At 34.9% G+C, this 21,399-nt stretch overlaps 1 protein-coding gene across 2 annotated transcripts in view; it reads right to left on the bottom strand.

Annotated features, from left to right (window-relative positions):
- Positions 1–21,399, bottom strand: part of Zfpm2 (zinc finger protein, FOG family member 2) — a 426,462-nt gene that overhangs the window by 311,562 nt on the left and 93,501 nt on the right. For both annotated transcript variants that reach the window (XM_076835469.1, XM_076835470.1), the window contains one exon: positions 1,406–1,504. In XM_076835469.1, the coding sequence (XP_076691584.1) occupies positions 1,406–1,504 (99 nt within the window). The remainder of the gene's footprint in view (positions 1–1,405; positions 1,505–21,399) is intronic.

Here is a 21,399-nt window from a genome sequence, read left to right as displayed (position 1 = left end):
CAATGAAAGCAAGACAGAATGCAGCTGTTTGCAAGCGGATATATATATTTATATAATCCATCCAATTGGATATTAAGTGTAAAAATTCTTCTAAACATAATCACATTCAATTCCATAAATAAGGAACAATAAGAGACAAAATTCACCCACTCATTTCAAGTTATATGTAAACCTCACAACAAAACTAGGATTTTTTTTCCCAAGCATTTTTTTTCCAATTTGTTTTCTCAATCAAACTTCTCTCCCCACACTGAGAAGTCAGCAGCATTATGCAATAAGATGGAAATACCATAAGAAGTTTACATTGTCTTACAAACTCTTAAAATATGGTATTATACTATTTTTAAATTTAATACAATTTGATCCAAAATCTTGTATAGCATTATACCATAGTGTACAGAATACAAACATTTGTGTGTATCATGAATAACATTAGAAATGACATCATAATAATCAGATATACTGTATCTTCATTTTTGTTTGCATTATATTTTCCAGCTGATGGTTTCAGAAAATTACCACTGGAGTTCCTCTCTTCTTCACGCACAGCGGAGAGCAATTTGCAAAGTCATGCAAGGGTGAAAATGTGATTGAAATATAGGGATCTTTCTTAATGAAAAATGTTACTGCTTTAGAAATTATGGCTAAAACTATTTCAAAACTCACTTTAAACCCTATGAAATAATGGTCTCCACTTATAAATATACCATCAACTGTAAATTACTTAGCAACAAATAGAACCACAGAGATGTTATAAATATATATATTCATATAAAATTATACTGGTGTTCTGGAGTTTCTTGATCAGTTTTTTTTTTTTTTTCTGAAATGATTCAATGTCAGGTTCTTGAAAGGCAAGTTTAAATTCATTCATAAAAGTAAAGATGTTGTCAAAACCTTGAATCAAAGGGTACAGTATCTTGACATTTTCTTAACTTCTAAATGCATACTAAGGTTCAATCTATGATTTAGAACATGACTGAACTGAAAATGATAGTTCTTTGAAGTATTGTTTCTAACTTATTTGTAAGCTTTCAAAATGGCACCCAATTTGCATTTGGATGTCACTTGAAGATTTTCTGTTCAAAAAAAAAAGCAAGTAGAACTGACAAATTTTATGTGAGTATGAAAAAAAAGTTATGGAGATTTCAAGCAGATATGACACTTTTTTTTCAAGTTTTAACAATAGGATAAAAATCTTCAAATAATGAGGTATATTCAAACTGCCAAGTAGCCAGCACACACAAAAGTGTGCGTGTGTGTGTGTGTGTGTGCGCCTGTGTGTCTGTGTTAATCAGAATTGAAAAATTGTAAGAGTTTTGCAAGTTTACTCAAGTTTAAAGGAAAAATATGTGAATTCTTAATAAAAGCAAAAGATAGGTGAGTATTGCATTTTCTGTCCTACCTGGACCATCCCAGTCATCTGTCTCAACTCCAGGTTGCCCTGGTTTCTCTGACTGTGTGTCCCCATCTGATTCTGCCATCTCCTGGATGCCTTCATCACCTGAAAGACACCAACAGAGAGAAAATGAGAAATGACCAAAGCCCTCTTTTTCACATTCAAATCCTTGTAGAAGAATTTACTCATCATATGCCTAACGATAGGTTTATTACATATAATGGGATAACTGACAAATGGCCAGGCCCAATCATTTTGATATCTATTGTGGCTTAATAGTAAAAAAAGAAAAAATCATCATTATCAATCAATGAATGAAGTTAAGTACTATAATCAATAAGGTACACTTCCATATCTTTTTTTTTGAAGTTATTATTTATAAGAAGAAAATCAAACAGCAACATATAATTTTTTTCATGCTTTTAATACAGAAAAACATAAAACCCACTTATTTCCAAATTAGAAATTTTTATAAAGGCAGACTACAGTAGAAAAAACTTAAATATCTTGCAATGTGACATATTCCAGGTTTTAGTTGAGTTTAGGTTACTTTGAAGATTTTTAAATTTTTTTCCCAGTCCTTTGCTTGTTTGGTGTTATTTCTTTAAAGACAGGGTATGGAAAGCCCATAGTTAAAGGACAGTATATGAGATGAGCCAGTGACCAGCTCTTCGCAATGCAAGAAACCATGAAGCTATACTCATGCTTTGGATAAATGCAGCTGGTTTTCACAATTTTATGCCATCATTTTCACATATAAAGAAAAAAAAGGCTTCGAGCAAGAACAGATTTCTAGTGAAGGACAAAACATTAGCAAAGCAACCATATTTTAAAAGTTATAAGTTTAATTTATGATACCTTCATCTTAAGTGAAAATGTAACAAGACATATGCTGTTTTAAAAGAAAATAAACATTAGCATGGGGCACACATATAAAATTTAAATAATACCTAAGTTTAACTGGCATAGATTTCAGAAAACACAATAACAAAAAAAATGTAAAGATGGAAATGAGAAGAATATTAAGGTCATGACAACTATACCTTGAATCTCGAATCTAATCATGCAAAAAATTTAAAATCCAATGACTTGCCTATCCAGCTTTTTCTGAAGTTTTCAATAAGCATTTTCCACATATTTACCTGCATCTCTAATTGTTTTTGAATGTTTACATATTTACTTAACAATACATTGAATTTTTTACATTTTCAAAGTAACCTAGAAAATACAAAATTTTTAGAAAACCATTATTTTTACATAAGACATTAATATTTTCATAAGAGTTCTGAACTTAAACTCCATATATTTTACATTCATTTCTATATGTAACTTCATAAAATGAATTACTTTAAAACTTGGAATCAAAGATAAGGAGAAAGAATGAAGAATCCTAATCACAGCTCTATTTAACCCATTTTTTTTTTTTTTTTTGTAAACAGAGGAGCAGCAGGTAATAAAGAATAAAACTTACAGTGAAACCACACCATTCAGACCATGTCTAGAATTAAAAGTTCTTTGGAAGTTATCTCTCCTTTCAGTATGATCACAATGAATACCAATGAAATTGTCTCCAGAAAATATATATTGAGCATCTATCATGTTTAAGAAAACGTAGTAGGCACAAGAGGATAAATTCAGAAAAAATACAGCTCCCTGTTGAAATATAGAACCCATTCAGAAGAGCAAGTTAACAAATGAGAGGCAAGGTCAAAGCAGCACAATGAAGATACAAAGGCTCAGTAATACGAGATGTGCTCCAATCTGCTGCTTTTGTAGGTCACACGGAAGAACATAACCACATGTCAACCAGTCATCTTCTGGAGATCAGAGGGCAAGTTGGAGTCTCACTTTTCAGACATGGACAGGGTTGGTCCTCAGCCACGTCAGAGTAGTGTCTGTGGCCTTTAATATAATGAACTTCTGATAGACCTGAAGTAATCAACTGCCCCTCAGCCTGACTCTGCATGCTTGGCCTCTCTGAAGTGGGCTTTCCTCCACCTCCTCCAGTCTAGATACTAAGAGATAAAGTTTGGTCAGCAGGAAGATCAAGGCATCTGATTTTACTGGTAAGATTCCAGGCTGTTCTAGCTGTTTGAATGTCATCCCTTCATATATGTAAATACTGAACTAATGCTATGTAATCAGCAATTTGGCCATTTGGGAAAATTCAGTAACAATCATGTTAGCTGGGTGAAGAATCTCACATTTCTCATGAGCTAGATCTTTGCCATGTGTCCCTTCCTGCCAGACCCTGCGGCCTTTTCTCCTCCTCTTCCCTGCTCTGCGCCTCGGAGAATCTGACCTCTTAAGACTCCATCACTGGGGTCCCTTGTCTTCTGATTTCTACTTGAGGTCAGACAATGGAGGCATTGACAGCAGCTCAGAGGAAGAGTTCAGGAGGAGAGAAAAGGCAGGTGTTTGTCCCCTGACAACCCCTTAATCCTTGAGAGTCTCCAGATGCTAGTACTGGCTGCACTGCAGGGTTAAGTGCTCCTGTTTAGAGGCCCCCCTCCTGCTTCTCCTGTGCTCCTGTATCACATACCTCTTGAGACCAGAGAGCCAACAGCTTCCACTGCTGAGAGCCTTCCCTTGATGCTTCTCATTCTTTGTCGGTTCCCTCAACCTCACCCACACCTGTACACTGTCCCTTGACTAAACTCCTTTTAGTTAAACCTGCTAATCATTCCATCAGTGTCTTGATGGGTCCTTTACTGTTACACTCCATTTAATCCCAAGCATCTCACACTTTCATGATTTGGGGCCAGTCACCACTTTTGCAATATTTTCTTTACATTGACTCACTTTCTATAACTTATTTTAAAAATCTGAGTAAAAATAAAAGTTTATTTAAAAAACAGATATTTTTTAAAACAAATACATGCCTGTGGCAAGTAGAAAATCAGTATCACATGCAAACAATAGAGGCACACATAAAAATACTTGAATAAAAATACATGTAATACTTTCAGATTCTAGTTACCATGTCTAATTAGACTCAGAGTCTCTAGTCTTATGGCTTTGTTTCAGGAAGAAAAGAGTAGTAGAGTAAGTACTCCAAGAGTATTTAAGTCATAGTAATAAGAATGTGAGCTTTTTCTCATTCATATGAAAAGAATGTAAAAAATTGAAAACTTTCTCATCACTGATTCAATAAAATTTAGTAAAATACCAGTGGATGACCTCAATCACCAAGCATACCTGACCCAATCTGGAAAGCACTGGCGTTTCTGCACATATTATTTTTCACAGGGAGTAGGATTCAAATCTCCCACTTAAGTGAGCATCTGTTTGTTTGCATTCCTACAGACTGGGTGGGGTTTCACTCTGGGTACTATGTAGGCGAATGCACAAAGGGAATGGTTCCTCCTACCAGTGGAAGAGAGTGAAACCTATGGTTTCTAAATAATCATCTACTTCTTTTAATCAAATTTCTCATTTCTTCCGGATCTTGAAACATAGGGATTTAAACACCAGCAGGGACCTTAGAGATCATCTAACACAGATTTATGTACTGTTTAGGAAATTCATGTACAGATAAGGTCACTGACTTATCCATGTTTACAGAGCTACCATATTAGTGCTATGGTTTGGATCCATTGAATAAGTTCTCCCACAAAGTACACATGTTAAGGGCTTCTGGGAGGAGATGGCACTATGGGGCAGAGGCGGAAACTACAAGGGGCAGGGTTCAATGGGCGGTATTCCAGTCACTGGGAGCATGCCCTTGAAGGGGATATTAGAACTCCAGGCTCAATATAAACTTTTCCTCTTTTTAAGTTGATTATCTCAGTTATTTTGTTATAATAACAGAAAGCTGACCAATACAATTAGTTTCTGTATGAGGCATCTTGCCCAAATCTTCTTCGGCTTTAGCAGTAAGTGATTCCCATCCTTCACAGCAATAGCAGATTAAAGTAGCTTTATATTTTATTCTTTCACCAACAAGCATGACAGGAGGGTTAGAGGCAAGCACAAAGAGGCATCATAGAGGCTACCAAAACCGGCAGTTTGTATAAAGTTAAAAGTTAAATTTGAGTCTCCTTCAATCTTTGAGTCTCCTAGCAATCTTTACAAAACATCCTTTCATTTCTCTAGTTGATATGAGTATCACAAACACTTAAATAATAATCCCAGAGCAAACCATTAAGAAGCAAACATGAGGTCATGCTGTTCCAGATCATATATCCAAAGATCCAAAGGACAAAGTATAAAATTATGAGGAGAACCACTTAGAGAAGTTAAGTTTTATGTTCAGATACTAATTGTATCATCTTTCTGTTCACACAAAGGAGTATATCTTTCTGCATCTTACTATTACATTTTAATTGCTGGAATTTCAGCACCATGCAAAATTCAACTAACCATTAACAAAATAAGAAATATAAAGATTTACAAAACAGTATTTTCTGGTAAGGATTATGTAATCCAGTCAAGGAGATAGGAAATATATATGAAGCAGTAACCACCAATAAAAACATACAATTAAGGTAGTTCTTAAATAATTCTAAGAGAGGACACATATGTAGGAAGTTAGAAACCAGAAGCATAAAACAAGACTGACCCTGAAGAAACCATATAGTTAACTTTGGAATTCTAACCTCATATTGATGGCAATGAGAAAAGATTTTTCAGTGGGGGGTGCAAATACAAAGGTCAATGCATATTTACTGAGTTTGTAAGAACACATCTTGTCAGACCTCTGATCTTTTATATCTCCCATACTCTTTCCAAAATAATTCTGTTTCTTGTCTCAGAATACTCCCAAATTTTTGTTGATACTATGGTTAAGTCTGCTCTGAAAGCTTACTGGGCAAATTGCATGTTTAGAAGAAAAAATAATAATATGAGAAAAATAATTTAAAATGGTGCATTTTCACAAACATATTACAAAATAAGCATGGTAATTACAAAATAAGAAATTAAAAGAAAGGACTCAATTGAATCAATAAATGACCAATTGTTCTAAACAAAGGTAAGATAAAATTGTTCCTTCCTAACTTACTCAAAGACTACTTTCTGATTCTTAGGACTTGTGTTGGACAATAAGAATGCAAATAAAGATGGCACCTTCTCCCATATAACTTATAGACCAGTGTGAGACACTCAGTGGCTAGGAACTTGTCACCTGGAATGATAAGTGCTTCAGTAGGAGTAGTTCATGATGTGAGAAGAGCACAAAGACATGAGCTCTAACCCAGGTTTTATGCTATGGAAGCTCCATGAAGAAAGAAACCAGTAAAATATCTGAAACTTCAGAGAATCTGTGTTAGATGATCTCCAAAGTCCCTTCTGGTGTTTAAATCCCTATCTTTCAAGACCCAGAAGCTCTTTCTTCTTTCCACAAGGGCCAAATTTACCCATGATTCTTATCCTTTATCTACCAGGAAAACAAATGGCAGGATGGACACAAATCTTAGCAGATATTTGATTCTTAGAAATTACGTAACTCACTCAAAATGAAAATATTATAATTCGATCTATTGAAGGCTTGATTGAATTAGTGATTTCAAATAATGTAACACTTTCATTTAATGTCATTTAAATGCAAAATCAGAACTGTCAAGCTTAGACTTAACCTTCATCAATATCTGGAGCAATACTCAGTATTGATAATTCAAATCCATTGAATGATTTGTTCTAATTTATTTCATTACACTATACATATAATTAGAACTACTGAAAATAAATATCACAGACATTTAAAGAAGCACTGTACAAACAGATAATTAAATGCAACTAGTAGCTCAAAAGAAATTTGTTTTGCATCTATCTTAAGCTATTTATGAAATCAAGTAAGTAAACAATATGTATCACATTAATAAAAGTAAATTCTGAGAGAATAATAGTCTTTTTTTTTTTTTTTTTTTTGGTAGCAAGGATTAAACCCAGGGAGGGTTAACCCCTGAGTCACATGCCCAGGCCTTTTATTTTTTATTTTTTATTGTGGGACAGGATCTCACTAAGTTCCTTAGGGACTCACGAGGTTGGTGTGGCTAGTTTTAAACTGGTGATGCTCCTGCCTCAGACTCTGGGGTTTACAGGCGTGTGCCACCACACCCAGCAGTTTAAAGTCTTCTAATTATTTAACCAAGTTTTCTTAAAAAATGATACAAAGAAAGAAAAAGATGTCTATGACATAACCATGTCCTATAAGGTGTCCAAGTGGACATAGAAAACATGATCAGAATTTAATTGTGCTCATTTCAATATTGGTTAGGAGCCAAATACTGAAGTCATTAGGATGAACAAAGCCTAGAGCATGTAGTCTCCGTCACAGTCTACACTAAACCTAAATAGGCTATCACATCTCACTCATCACTAGGGACACTACTAAAAGATTTGTGAACATCACATCAATGACTCTGCAGTGTATTCGCATCCTTATACCTTAGAAAAATAAATCAAGGGACTGAGATGTGGAAAGATGCCCGGAATCAGATTCCACATTAGTCCTACCTGGAAAGATACACTCCTAACCTATGTGAATATCACAGTCAAGAGTCACAACACAGCAAAAAACAAAGACAGCAGGATCTGAGGGCTGCTTTTTCCTCCTCACATATAAACCCTGTTTCTTTATTTTACATATTAACATGAAAGGATTTATGGATTTAATCTTTGTAAGAATTATTTTCTAAAGATTTCCTATTTTACTTGGCACTTAGTAAAATCAACTACACATAGATGTTTAATCAATAACTATTACTCACTGACCAGTTGGAAAATTAGATTTTGGTTTCATTCTTTCTACCATAGCCAACTGCAATATCATTACATTTGCTAATTAATTGCTTTGAGTACATTATTTCTATTTAATAACTAGAATATGTCACATTTTTCAACTTTTGTACCCTTCATCTTCTAACTTTATCTCAGGAAACTAGTTCTCATTTTTATGGTAATGTTTTTAGCCAATTCATTTTTAATCATTTTACTAATGAAAAATGAAAATGATTAAAAATAATCTAATCAAATATGAAATCTCTGAAGCACTTTTAAGAAATACTGTCTTTCCCCCTCACAACAGATGTGCTTCTTTATATAAAGAATTCATATAAATTTTCTTCTTTATAAATAGAATTTTATTTTGATATTAATCCAATTGCAGCTACTTCCTGATTTGAATGGAACTGACTTGACCATAATTTTCTCTTACTTCTGTCCATTTTTAATTTCCAATATTTGCAATCAGCATTATTGAGTAGCTTAGGAAAAAATAGCATGAATAATTAATAGCCAAGAAAATAAGCATAATTTGTTAAGATATTGCTTCAGTTGGTGGGAAGAAGAAAGAAAGATCGAAAAGGATGCCTGGAAGAGAATGACAGAAAGAACCAGGAATGCATTTGACATTCATTCATTTACTTTCTAAATTCTTTATTAACACACCTTTACATAGAAATTTCAGTGTATTTTCAGCAAAGCCAAACATATTTAATGGGATGACGACCACATATCTGGAGACCAATTCATAATGATGAAACAGAATAAATGTCAAGCAGTAACAAAATCTATAATATTTCTAAAATTATGGCTATGGAGTTAATGGTTTTCCACTGCAAGATTAAACTCCTTTGTTGCTCTTTTGAAAGATATCATACGTATTTTGCAGGCCCTTCTATTTTTCCTCAATGAGAGCCCTATAGAAGGAAATTGAAGGTGTTATTGAGCATTAAAATGCACAGCATAAATAGCTTTGGGAAATGAACTAGAATATCATCTTTGAAACACACGAAACGGCATCTTTAAATACCATATTAGGTATTGTTGGTAAGGTGGTAAAAGCAGTGACTTTCCTTGCCAAGCAAAAATAATTTCAAAAAATGCAAACAAACACCTTTTCACTGAAAGTTAAACACTCCTATAGAAATTAAAGATTTGCCACATTCTGAGACAGTCACTTTTTCAGCACAAAACAGCAGCAGTGTTTGAAAGCAGTCATGCAAGCAAACAGCCTTTCTCAACCCTGCTCTTTTAATCCATGTAGTTCCTATCAATATTAACCTCTTATAGAAATTCTTGTACAATATAACTATTGAACTTTCTTGGCTAGGAGTGTTACTGGAGCAGTTAGTCATCCCTATAATGTATTTTGCAATCAGCTAAATCATCAAAGTATTTTTTAACAATGAACAGTTCAGAAGTGACAGATCTACTTTCTTGTTCACAACTGCTTATCAGAGAATAGATATCACATATGTTTTCCAGGTGCTTCCTATAGTTAGGATACCTTCACAGAAGCCGCTCATGAAAGATAAGGTCATAAAAGAGATGAAAAATGTGTGAGCTTCATACACTTATGGTTTTATCATCAGACAAGATAGCTTTGGTAAAAGGACTGCAACAGTCAAAAACAGAAAACTACAGCTCATGTTGAAGGGCGAGGACATTAAAGTTTAAGATTTGGTTTGTGTTTCCTTTGCCTAACAGCCTTGCAGTAATGTCTGGCTTAAACCAATTGTTTAGTTACGGATTATCCAAGAAAAAAATGCCATATTCTATTAACGCTACATGGATGAATTATAGCCATGTTTATACATCTAGAAATGAAAATAAAAGCATGTAAGCATTACCTCTTTATGGCATACCAAAAAGAAAATCTAAACATTTTCAACCATTTGAAATGAATAGGTCTGTTATATGTGTGGATCCCTATCACAACGTCTTCTCAGTTCTCCTCTTTGACGTACTATATATGTATAATAAATCCAGAGTTTTTCCAAGTTCTGGATAATTTGATTAAGTATATAATTTTGTTTTTAAAAATGCATTTTAAATTTTTCTTGAGTTTTCTGTAGTTATGTCATTATTTTGATGATATTCTTTTTCAGACTCCAGTATATGAAGATTAAACAGATCAAAGGAATAAAATTTACATATATTCATTATGAATTTTCCGATCCCACATGAAGAATCAATCCAGAAACAATTGGTAAGAAAAGTATAAAACTAAATATGTTATTTTAAGAAGAAAGTGAATTTCTACAGTTAATGCATGACTACTATAATTTGTGTTATTTTATTACAGATAGTAAAGGAAAATTATTGAAAAATAATTTGTTCATTGTTCATGGCAAATATAACAGTCACAAAGTATTAATAATTTAGGAAAAAAGAAGAATTATTTGTCATTTTTTTCTCCAGAAATGCACATTTATTCCTGCTATCAATATTGTCCTCCATGTGAAAGAGGTTTTCTGAAAGTTTAAGTTCACAGTGGATTTCCAGCATAAGGGAAATTTTCAAACAGAGAAAATAAGCCAACTCATCACCATCATATAGTTTTTATTCCTCATTATTTTTCCCAAAGAGCACCTGAAAAAGTCAAATATATAGGCAAAATAGGACAGAAAAGATGATCTACTTTAACAGATGTTTGTAACATAACATTTAACAGTTTACATTTAGATAATATTGTTTATTATGCTTTCCTTTCTCCCTGCGCCTCCCCCAAAAAAATCTCACTAAGGTCTGTCCATAAGTATGTTCTGTACTGTAATTTCCTACTCATAGAGCAGTTCTTCACTTCAGAAAACCATGAACATCTTACTATCTCTCAAATTGCCCTTTCCAACAACACAGCCTAACCTATACATAAAAATCAAACCAATTTGAGAAAGTAATGATAGCTGAATATCAATTTTCATATACTCTCACTTATATTCTTTGCTTTTTAATAAAACGATCCATTCTAGAGGGGCTTCACCTCTTGCAGTAGATTCCTGGATGCTATCCATAATTGATCACTTACTATTATAGAGAACATCATTCGTTTATAAATAGGACTTTATTCAAGCCACAGGAACAGACTCTCCATTGCCAATGGACAGTACAAGTTCAGGACAGCAACTAACAAATACTTGGACCCCTATCTAAAGTCTTTTTATGTAACATCAATCCAAACACTCTCAGAACTCACAAATAGAGAAGATCATTTTCCTGATTAACTCTGTTTTGTCCTGCTGTTCAACTGAAATTATCTTACTTTTCTGTTGTTTTCTCTCTACTGTGGCAATGGGGATTCAGTGCATTTAATGTTTCAGTTTTCAAGATACTTCTTTTTTTTTTTTTTGAGTACAGGATTTATTTATTTATTTTCTGTTTTTTTATTATTTTTTTATTGGTTGTTCAAAACATTACAAAGCTCTTGACATATCATATTTCATACATTAGATTCAAGTGGGTTATGAACTCCCATTTTTACCCCAAATACAGATTGCAGAATCACATCGGTTACACATCCACAATTTTACATAATGCCATATTAGTGACTGTTGTATTCTGCTACCTTTCCTATCCTCTACTATCCCCCCTCTCCTCCCCTCCCATCTTCTCTCTCTACCCCATCTACTGTAATTCATTTCTCTCCTTGTTTTTTTTTCCCATTCCCCTCACAACCTCTTATATGTAATTTTGTATAACAATGAGGGTCTCCTTCCATTTCCATGAAATTTCCCTTTTCTCTCCCTTTCCCTCCCACCTCATGTCTCTGCTTAATGTTAATCTTTTCCTCCTGCTCTTCCTCCCTGCTCTGTTCTTAGTTGCTCTCATTATATCAAAGAAGACATTTGGCATTTGTTTTTTAGGGATTGGCTAGCTTCACTTAGCATAATCTGCTCTAGTGCCATTTATTTCCCTGCAAATGCCATGATTTTGTTATGTTTTAGTGCTGCGTAATACTCCATTGTGTATAAATGCCACATTTTTTTTTTATCCATTCATCTATTAAAGGGCATCTGGGTTGGTTCCACAGTCTAGCTATTGTGAATTGTGCTGCTAGGAACATCGATGTGGCAGTATCCCTGTAGTGCGCTCTTTTAAGGGAATAGTCCGAGAAGGGCAATAGCTGGGTCAAATGGTGGTTCCATTCCCAGCTTTCCCAGGAATCTCCATACTGCTTTCCAAATTGGCCGCACCAATTTGCAGTCCCACCAGCAATGTACAAGAGTACCCTTTTCCCCACATCCTCGCCAGCACTTGTTGTTGTTTGACTTCATAATGGCTGCCAATCTTACTGGACTGAGATGGTATCTTAGGGTGGTTTTGATTTGCATTTCTCTGACTGCTAGAGATGGTGAGCATTTTTTCATGTACTTGTTGATTGATTGTATGTCCTCCTCTGAGAAGTGTCTGTTCAGGTCCTTGGCCCATTTGTTGATTGGGTTATTTGTTATCTTATTGTCTAATTTTTTGAGTTCTTTGTATACTCTGGATATTAGGGCTCTATCTGAAGTGTGAGGAGTAAAAATTTGTTCCCATGATGTAGGCTCCCTATTTACCTCTCTTATTGTTTCTCTTGCTGAGAAAAAACTTTTTAGTTTAAGTAAGTCCCATTTGTTGATTCTTGTTATTAACTCTTGTGCTATGGGTGTCCTATTAAGGAATTTGGAGCCCGACCCCACAATATGTAGATCGGAGGCAACTTTTTCTTCTATCAGATGCAGAGTCTCTGATTTGATATCAAGATCCTTGATCCATTTTGAGTTAACTTTTGTGCATGGTGAGAGGAGGGGATTCAGTTTCATTTTGTTGCATATGGATTTCCAATTTTCCCAACACCATTTGTTGAAGATGCTATCCTTCCTCCATTACATGCTTTTAGCCCCTTTATCAAATATAAGATACTTCTTCTACCTTCTGATGCTGCCTCTCATTATTTCCCATCCTTAGTCTTATGGTTATTATTATCTTTTCTGATTCTTCTGACTCACAACATCTTTCCAGAGTCCCTGAACTTAGCACAGTGTTACTTCTTTATATCTAAAGCTAGTCAGTATTTGATTCCACCTACGTGTCACATTCTCCGACCTTCCTTATGAAGTCAAACCATCATTTACCACTTGTGCAATTATTTTTATTAATGTCTGTGGAGTAGTCAGCTTTGCATCACTGGGACCAAAAACCTGACAAGAACAACTTGGAGAAGAAAAAGGTTATTTTGGGCCCATGGTTTCAGAGGTTCAGGCCATGGTTAGCTGACTTCACTGGTTTGTGCATGAGGTGAGGTAGAACATTGTGGTGGAAGGGAAAATTGTTCAGCTCAGGGCAGTCGGGAAACAGAGAAAAGGGGGAGCCTTGGATGAGATACATAATCCCCAAGGGCATGTGCCCAGTGACCTATTTCCTCCGTCCATGCCCCTCCTGTCTACAGTTTCCACCCAATAATTCATTCAAATTATTAATCCAGCAAATGGGTTAATCCACTGATTAGGTTACAGCTCTCATAATCAAATCGATTTATCTCTGCATATTCCTGCATTGTCAAACACAAGTTTTGTTTTGGGGAGGGGACACTTTACATCCAAACTCTAAGACTGCCTCCCATAATAGGGTAAATTCCAGGATAGCCAGGAACTTCACATTGGATCCACAGCATGTCTCACAGTGTCTGATATAGCAGGTGTTCAATGAATATTTATTGGATTGGATAAAGCAGGAATGCTGAATGCCACTGTGCTTTGAGTCATTCATTATTCCAATAATCAAGCAAAGAAACAAAAACTATGCATTTTACATAAGCTGAAAACTCTCTGTAGTAACAGAATTTAGAGTTAGGCATGTGGCCACTTCACACTAAAGGCCATATCTTCCAGCATGGACCCTTTTAGCATGGACCTCTCCAAAGACAATTCTAGACAGTGGGATACAAACCCAACAGTTCTTTGGCTATTCCCAGGAACCTAATTTTACAGTTGAACCTAAAAGAGTTTTCATATCAGTGGGGAAAAAATATTCTAGGTCTTGTCAATCTCGTCCTTACTCAAGATCCTCATCTACCTTCCAACACTGGGAATACTCCAAATTATGTTATCACTAGATCCATTCAGGCTCTTTTTAGTGCAAACTCTTCTCAAAGCATCTCCTCACTTAATGCCAACAAGAGGTCCTTGGCTGCTGATGATAACACCAGAAAAACATAATACCCACAGCATCTTCCAGATTTTCATAAACATGGGGGAATTCTTTCCTTCTCAGCTTCAATTTTTAATAGCACTTTGAAAATCAAGCTTGTCATGAATATCCATGATAATTTTAGACTAAAGGTAATTTTATCGTATGCAATAATAGATTCAGAATACAGATATGTAATATAAATAAAAATATAGTTTACAAATTGAAGGTTTGCCAACAAATTAGGGAGCTGAAACCAAACTTAATATTCTTGATCAATGATGTCTCCTGTGAATTCAGTCTTACTTAATAGATTTGCTAATTTACTAAAGGTTGATTCAAGCTTTGCAGGGTCTAAAGATTTTACAACTTGGAAGGTCCTCATTAAGAAGAGCACAAAGTTATAATTACAAAATTAGGTGCAGGGGCCTTGGAAAGACAGGTGAGGTGCTCTGAAACTCCAGCTTCATTAACCTCATAGGAAAGCTGCCTCCGAGAAGTAACTATAGTAAAGGTCAGAACTATCCTTCCGATTAAATAAATGGTTCGTCCCAAATGCTCAGTTGTTGAGAAATTATTGTTAAACCAGCCTCAGAATTCTGAAGCAATATCTAAAATTTATTTGAACTGTTCAAATTTTAGATTTATTCAATATTATTTTGAACTTCCCCGGGTCTATTATTTGATATAAAAACATTAAACACATGAGAAAAACTAAAAAAGAGAATGAAATATAGTTAATATTTTCTTGGCAATAAATACAAGCATGAGACATTATGCATAATTATAAATTATTACATAATTTTATAATTGCATTCTTTTACATTAATGAGCTGGTATTTTTTAGGGCCACTTTATAAACTTCCTACTACCAACATTGTAGAAAAATCATATCGTAATTTTCTAAATTGGATTTGCCTTAGGATATAAGCTATTTGTTGTCTTCTTTTTTAAGTATCTTCCATATTTTTGTAGAATTGCTACTTCTTTCTGAGTTACTACTGCATTTTGGTATGCCCTTTACTAGTCATCCACTAGAACAGGACACTAGGGTGGAATGAGGCAGATGCACACTGGGTGCTACAATGATACACGTTACTGCCAGGAAGTTTCAGAATGAACACACTGCTTCCTTAACCAAAACTTAACATCATCTCCACCCCTCAGAAACATTCTCACTGGTGGATGTTTTCTTCCTTAACTAAATCACTCTATCTGGAGGAAATGAGAGCATTCTTTATATAGTTTTCTTTCTGTCTCTAAACACACATAGTGTGCTTACAAACCAGAAACCAGTTACAGGTTCTCAGTGTTGATTAAGTAGCCTGGACTGGAATCTGCACTGAAAAAATAAAATAAAAAATTATCTAAGACCCCATATATACTGAATTGTGCTAATCCTACAGCAACAACAGAAACAGCATCAGATTGCACTATTGAATAGGTACAGGGACAGTGTTTTATGTATGTGTACTACAGATTTCCACCTTGATGAATCTATGTCTTTAAAAATACTCCTTAAAGAGACCTTCCTTTCTTACTGACAGAAAAATATAATCACAGCCCACTGTCTGTGCAATTCCACTTTCCATTCTGCTATGTGCATAAGACTTGGTAAGATACAGACACTGTCAAGTTTCAGAACAGTTCCTTGTCTAATCTTTCTACTTCTCCAGATCTTTGATATAGAACCTGTTAGAATGTATTGCTTACTTTTCTAGTTCCTATGTTTATCTCACATCCACTCTTACCATCTGCTGTACTGCATTTCCTTCAGAAAAGTGAAAAGTTTTCACAGTGCCCAGAGCTTTCCCTGCAAACAATGCCCTCTTCCCCTCTTCCTTCCTTCCTTTCTCCGCTTTTTATTTAGTCTTATTTTGTGTTAAGGTCAAAGTGCTGTAAAGAGTTCACTTCGGGAACATTTCTACAGGGCTGAAATGCTTATCTAAATGGTTTTGATGGATTTATAAACATTCCTGCCATTTATTACTGGCTTCTGCCCAAGTACACACATTTTGGTGTGTCTCCCTCTCTTTTGAATTATCTGAAAACAACATCACAAGCAACAGGCAGTGAGAAATTGTGGCTTATTGTATGACACCCAAATAGAGTAACATAATTATCCACTTAATATAATGAGTCCAAAGAGCTTTGAATATAGCCTTTGCATTGTATCAAAATGCCAACTTTATTTAGTGCAAACTGGTTGATATTGGTAGAAAGCCTTTAAAGACATATCAAAAGACCGACATATTTGACATATTTTAAGCACACTCCTAATTCATTTAGTCTATCCTTTTTGCTTTATTCTTTGGTTTTGTATGCATCCTCAATTCTTGACTGACAGATCATGTGTAATAAATACTCATTAAATAATACCAGGTTAAAAATACCTTTAAAAAGTGAATTTTACACTTTTTCTGTCCAGCCATCTTCAGATGTGTTCATCACCTTCTACAAGAATTGTATAACAGACATCAGAAAACATAATCATTTTTCTATTTTTACTAAGTACAAATAACTCAAATTTTAATATGGTATTAATCTTCAATAGTCTCATGACTTTGACCAAGGTACTGAACCTCTGGAGGTCACAGGTGAAAATAATATGAACCCTACAGGATGGTAAGATGATTAGAGATGGTGCATGTACAGCAAATGCCTGACTTTCAGGAGCAAGCAGAAAATGAAAGTTGTTATTACCATTATTATAATTATTATAATTGGTACATAGTCTCAGTGCCAATCTCAGGAATCTCATTGAACTACAAAAAAAGAAGCTGAGACAGCAATCTGCATTCTTAATCATTATTTATTGGTGCAACACATTCAGTTATTTTTACTTGACCTTTTAAGAACAACAAAAAAGTGACTGACTTTATTACTATAATTAAATTCATCATACCATCGCTTTTTACAGTTCCCTTTACATATCTATGTTTAGGCCTACCAGAGATAAAGATTATCCCATCAGGTAAGGATAGGCATATGCTTAATGCTGCCTATTGCTTCTCGAATGATAAAAACATTGTGAGAATTTTACATACTAACAAGAAAATGTAAATTTTATGTGAGAAGATTAAGAGCTTTGGAAATCTTATTTGATTTAAATTTAGAAGATGTTAGTGCAGAACAACTGAGAAAAGGTTTTTAATCATTTGTGATGTTTAAGAATAAAAAGTAGAGACAGTGTTAACTTCAAGAGTTGTTTCCCAAAAATGTTAACATTTTATCTCATATCCTAATGTGATCAACAGTTAGATTCAGGGTTGTCGACTATGCTAATTCCATAAGATTAAAATAAATTAGTTGCCCAGGCATCCCTAATGCCATTCATACATTTAATTTTCTTTGAAGTAGAAATGTAAATTAAAAGTTAGTAGGTATAAATGACTGGCAAACATGAGTTTAGATGGGCATGAAATTGATTCAAATAAAAGTTTTAAGCAAAATAAAATTGAAATAAACACTTAAAACTTAAAATAGCTGTTTATATAATTACAACCTGACCAAATCTACTATTTAAGAAATGAGGGCTCTTCATTCAACCCAAAACATCACTAAGAAAATGTAGATATTAAAAATGACTTCTAAATTAGTAGTCCTTTTATATTACTTGACTAAATGTATTGATTATTTATTTGCTGTCTAGATTAAAAGTGAAAAAGTCAAATAATAATGGTTATATTGTTTAGTATCCAAATATTTGACTTTATATATATCTTTCCACATTTTTATTGGTGCATTATAATTGCACATAATGATGGGATTTGTTGTTACATATTCATTCATACATACAGTATAACAATATAAGTTGGCCAATATAAATTAAATAAATTCTTACTCTTCTTTTGACTTTCAACATTATTAGGGAAAACAATAAACCTAATTAAACCTTACAGTTTAAAAAATTTTCTTGTGCTTGCAAAAAACATAAACGTTAAACTAAAAGGCCAATTTTTCTAAATGGGAGAAGAAGGTTTTATATTAACTTTCCTTTTATTATTTATAACAATGATGCTGATACAAAATAAAGGAAAACAGGAAGAGAACTCCTTGTACCCTCTATATGTAGACAGACATAAAATGAAATATACTTTATTACAATGAGATTATTTGATAAACTATAAAATATACTCTATTACAATATGAGATTATTTTAGAAACTATAAAAGATTTAGGCAATTACATATTTCACCAATTCTCATTGTTTCACAAGAGACCTTTAGCAAATTGCACAAGTGAGATCTGTTGATGGTCTTGTCAAAGAAAGAACAATGAATTTGCTCTGTCGTATGCAAAAAAGTATATATTATCATATACATCTCATAACTATGAGTTAATTTATGTACTGCAAAATAGATAATTTTTCATTTTGTTGAAATTTTCATGATAATGTTTCTGGGACCAGAGATGGGGTAGGTACACAAAGTTTTATCTGATCCTTACATATAGAAAGCTGAGTCATACCAAAATTCCCACACCCTCTGCTTCCATCAAACTAAGAAAATGCTGACTCTCCAATATGAGCAGTTTGTTCAAATGCTCTCTCATTTTTCTAACAATGGAGGTTTTAAACATTCAGTCCCATTCCAAACAGAAATGATGCTGTGCAGATTTTTAAGATAGCTACAAAAGAGGGAAGCACAGTGTCATAGGTGAATTATTTTTCCATCTCATGAGAGAAAAATACAAGTAGGACACTATTTTAACCTCTCTTTCTATCTCCTATAAAGAACTACTTTTCCATTTTGTATGGTTGGATAACTTATGTAAGAAAAAACGTAATGATTTTTAAATATATATATATATTTTTAAAGGTGAAGAAGTACTGGATCCAGGAAAACAGGGTTTGCCAGGGAACAATAATGTCATCTGGAGGGAGGGGGAGGTGGCGGGGAAGGGAAGCCAGGTTCGTGCCAAGCAAAGCTGGGGGCTGTTCAATCAGCCCTATCAGCACTCCATCAGTGTCTCCACTCCAGCCAAATCCAGAGAAAACAAGGAGTCAAAGATTCAGGTCAATAAGCTTATAGGCGATTTGCACAAACAGCTCCTCCAGCAAGGTAAGAAACAAAGTCATATTGGCTTTTCTTTTTTACTTCTTCTCTTTGAACTCCCTGGTCCAAACATACCCTGGAAATGTCAATGTTATATGCAAGAATTTAAAGAGCTGAGCTTCTTAATCCTGTTAAGAAAAAAGGAACAAAGTTGCCTGTAAAGATCCCTTTCCTTACTGAACTCAAACTGATTATGGTAGAGCTGCCTTGTGCGGATGCTGATTCCAGTCACCCAAGCATCAGAGAAGGCAGACACACATCATCAAAGACAAAGAAGGAGGAAAGGAACCACGTTGATGGCAAAGGGTGTGTGAAATATAAACAGACGTTTTGAACTCAAAAATAATACAATTAAAAGAAGAAGCTAAGGGACAAAATAGTAGGAATGTTTGATAATGGAGCAAGTGAAAAACAAGCAGTCACGACCCCCACAATCATATCTCACAAGGGCACAATGGATTTGTTGGTTGTTTTATTTCTTTTCCGAATTAGGGATCTAGATAATAGTTTTATTGCTTTCTCTTCACATTTGGTGGAGAACTGGGAGGGAAGGAAAGATGGATGCCAATAATCCAGGGTAGAGTTTGTTACATACAGTCCAAAGAAAAACAACACTTTCTTCACGGTCACTTCTTAATTTTTAAATAAAGGTAGAAAATTACACAATCTGAGAGCAAGGGAGGAAGTGGGGGAGGGGCAGCCCAATGAGTCAGGCAGTCTAGAGAGAGTTAAGCACAATGATTAAACTGCTACTGATTCAAGCGCCTTTTGCTCTTAATCCTTCAGATTCAGAATGTAGAAAATAAACACCCAACTCTGTGATGGTAGAAAGGAGCACAGTGATTCATGTCATCCTCAAACATCCCCAAACTGCTGTTCTGGAAGCTACCTTAATGAGCTACAGATGGAGTCTCATCAAGCCCTTGGCTAAAGGAATGATTCAGATTGGGTTTATCTGTATCTCCTGACAGCTTCCCCAACTTACCTGTTTCAATTTCCTGACTTAACCTTCATTTTCTGCAAGTCTTTCTTTGCTAGGCATAGACAAACTGTGCCCTAACCACACCTCTTCTCCCAAGTTTGCCTCAACTCTCTTGGTGGCTCAGAGAGCGCAGCTGCCCTTCACAGTCCAGTTCCCCATGCCCTCCACAGAGGTGGGAATCCAACAGATTCCCAGAGCTACTAGTAGAACAGGTGTGGTGTTCCTCTCCTACTCCCCAGCTCTCTGCTGTCCTCTTCTGGTTCCCTGAAACACAGGCCTGGCAGGTATAGCAGAGCTGAAGAAGTTCTGGAAGCTCACTCCTTTCCCTCAGGTCTCCACTCAAAGTACCCCTTCCCCGACACAACTGTGCCTACACACACAATCACCTTGTCACTCCCCAACTCTTATCTGTTTTTCTTCATGGTGCAATATGAGTTTGATTTATTATTATTGTTGTTGTTGTTGTTTCACTGTTTTCCTGAGATGTGGATTGACTTTTTTCTACTGTTGTATCCTAGCACCAGGAAGACGGTCTGGCACATAACAGATGCTTATATAGAGCTGGGTTGTACTGAATTGATCTGCTGAAAATAAATGGAAGTTGCTGTCAACAGTTTTTAAACCCAACAATTCTGTCTGGGTTTAAGCTTGCTTTTGATTTTGCATTAACTACTTCTGGGGCTAGTGCAAAATCCAAGTAAGAGTAACATGGGTTTTATTCCGTTTTCTTTAACATACTTTTCATTTTTTGTATTGAAGGGGTATTTAAAATAACTTTTATTTTCTGCATACTAGGTCAATGTTTTTGAATGCGGTCAGAATGTCTGATTGTTCCCCTATATTGTTTCCTTATTTAATGAACTTCTGTCATATCTCCTTCTGTTCACCCTGTTATTTCCAATGTAAGCTCATCTCTTTAGGGTGTGCCCCAGACCCACCCAGTGATTTCTCTGACCATTCTCTGTATCTAGATTATAGGGCAAGAAGTATCATTCTATGTCTTCGAACATTAACTTTGATGGCATTTTTTTTTTCCCTGTGAGCCTGTTTAGGACTCATGACATTAGAAA

This window comes from Callospermophilus lateralis, chromosome 16 (genome assembly GCF_048772815.1).
Source record: "Callospermophilus lateralis isolate mCalLat2 chromosome 16, mCalLat2.hap1, whole genome shotgun sequence".
Classification (NCBI taxonomy): Eukaryota; Metazoa; Chordata; class Mammalia; order Rodentia; family Sciuridae; genus Callospermophilus; species Callospermophilus lateralis.
The sequence above is the reverse complement of the archived record's forward strand: the minus strand, read 5'-3'. Positions and strand labels throughout refer to the sequence as shown.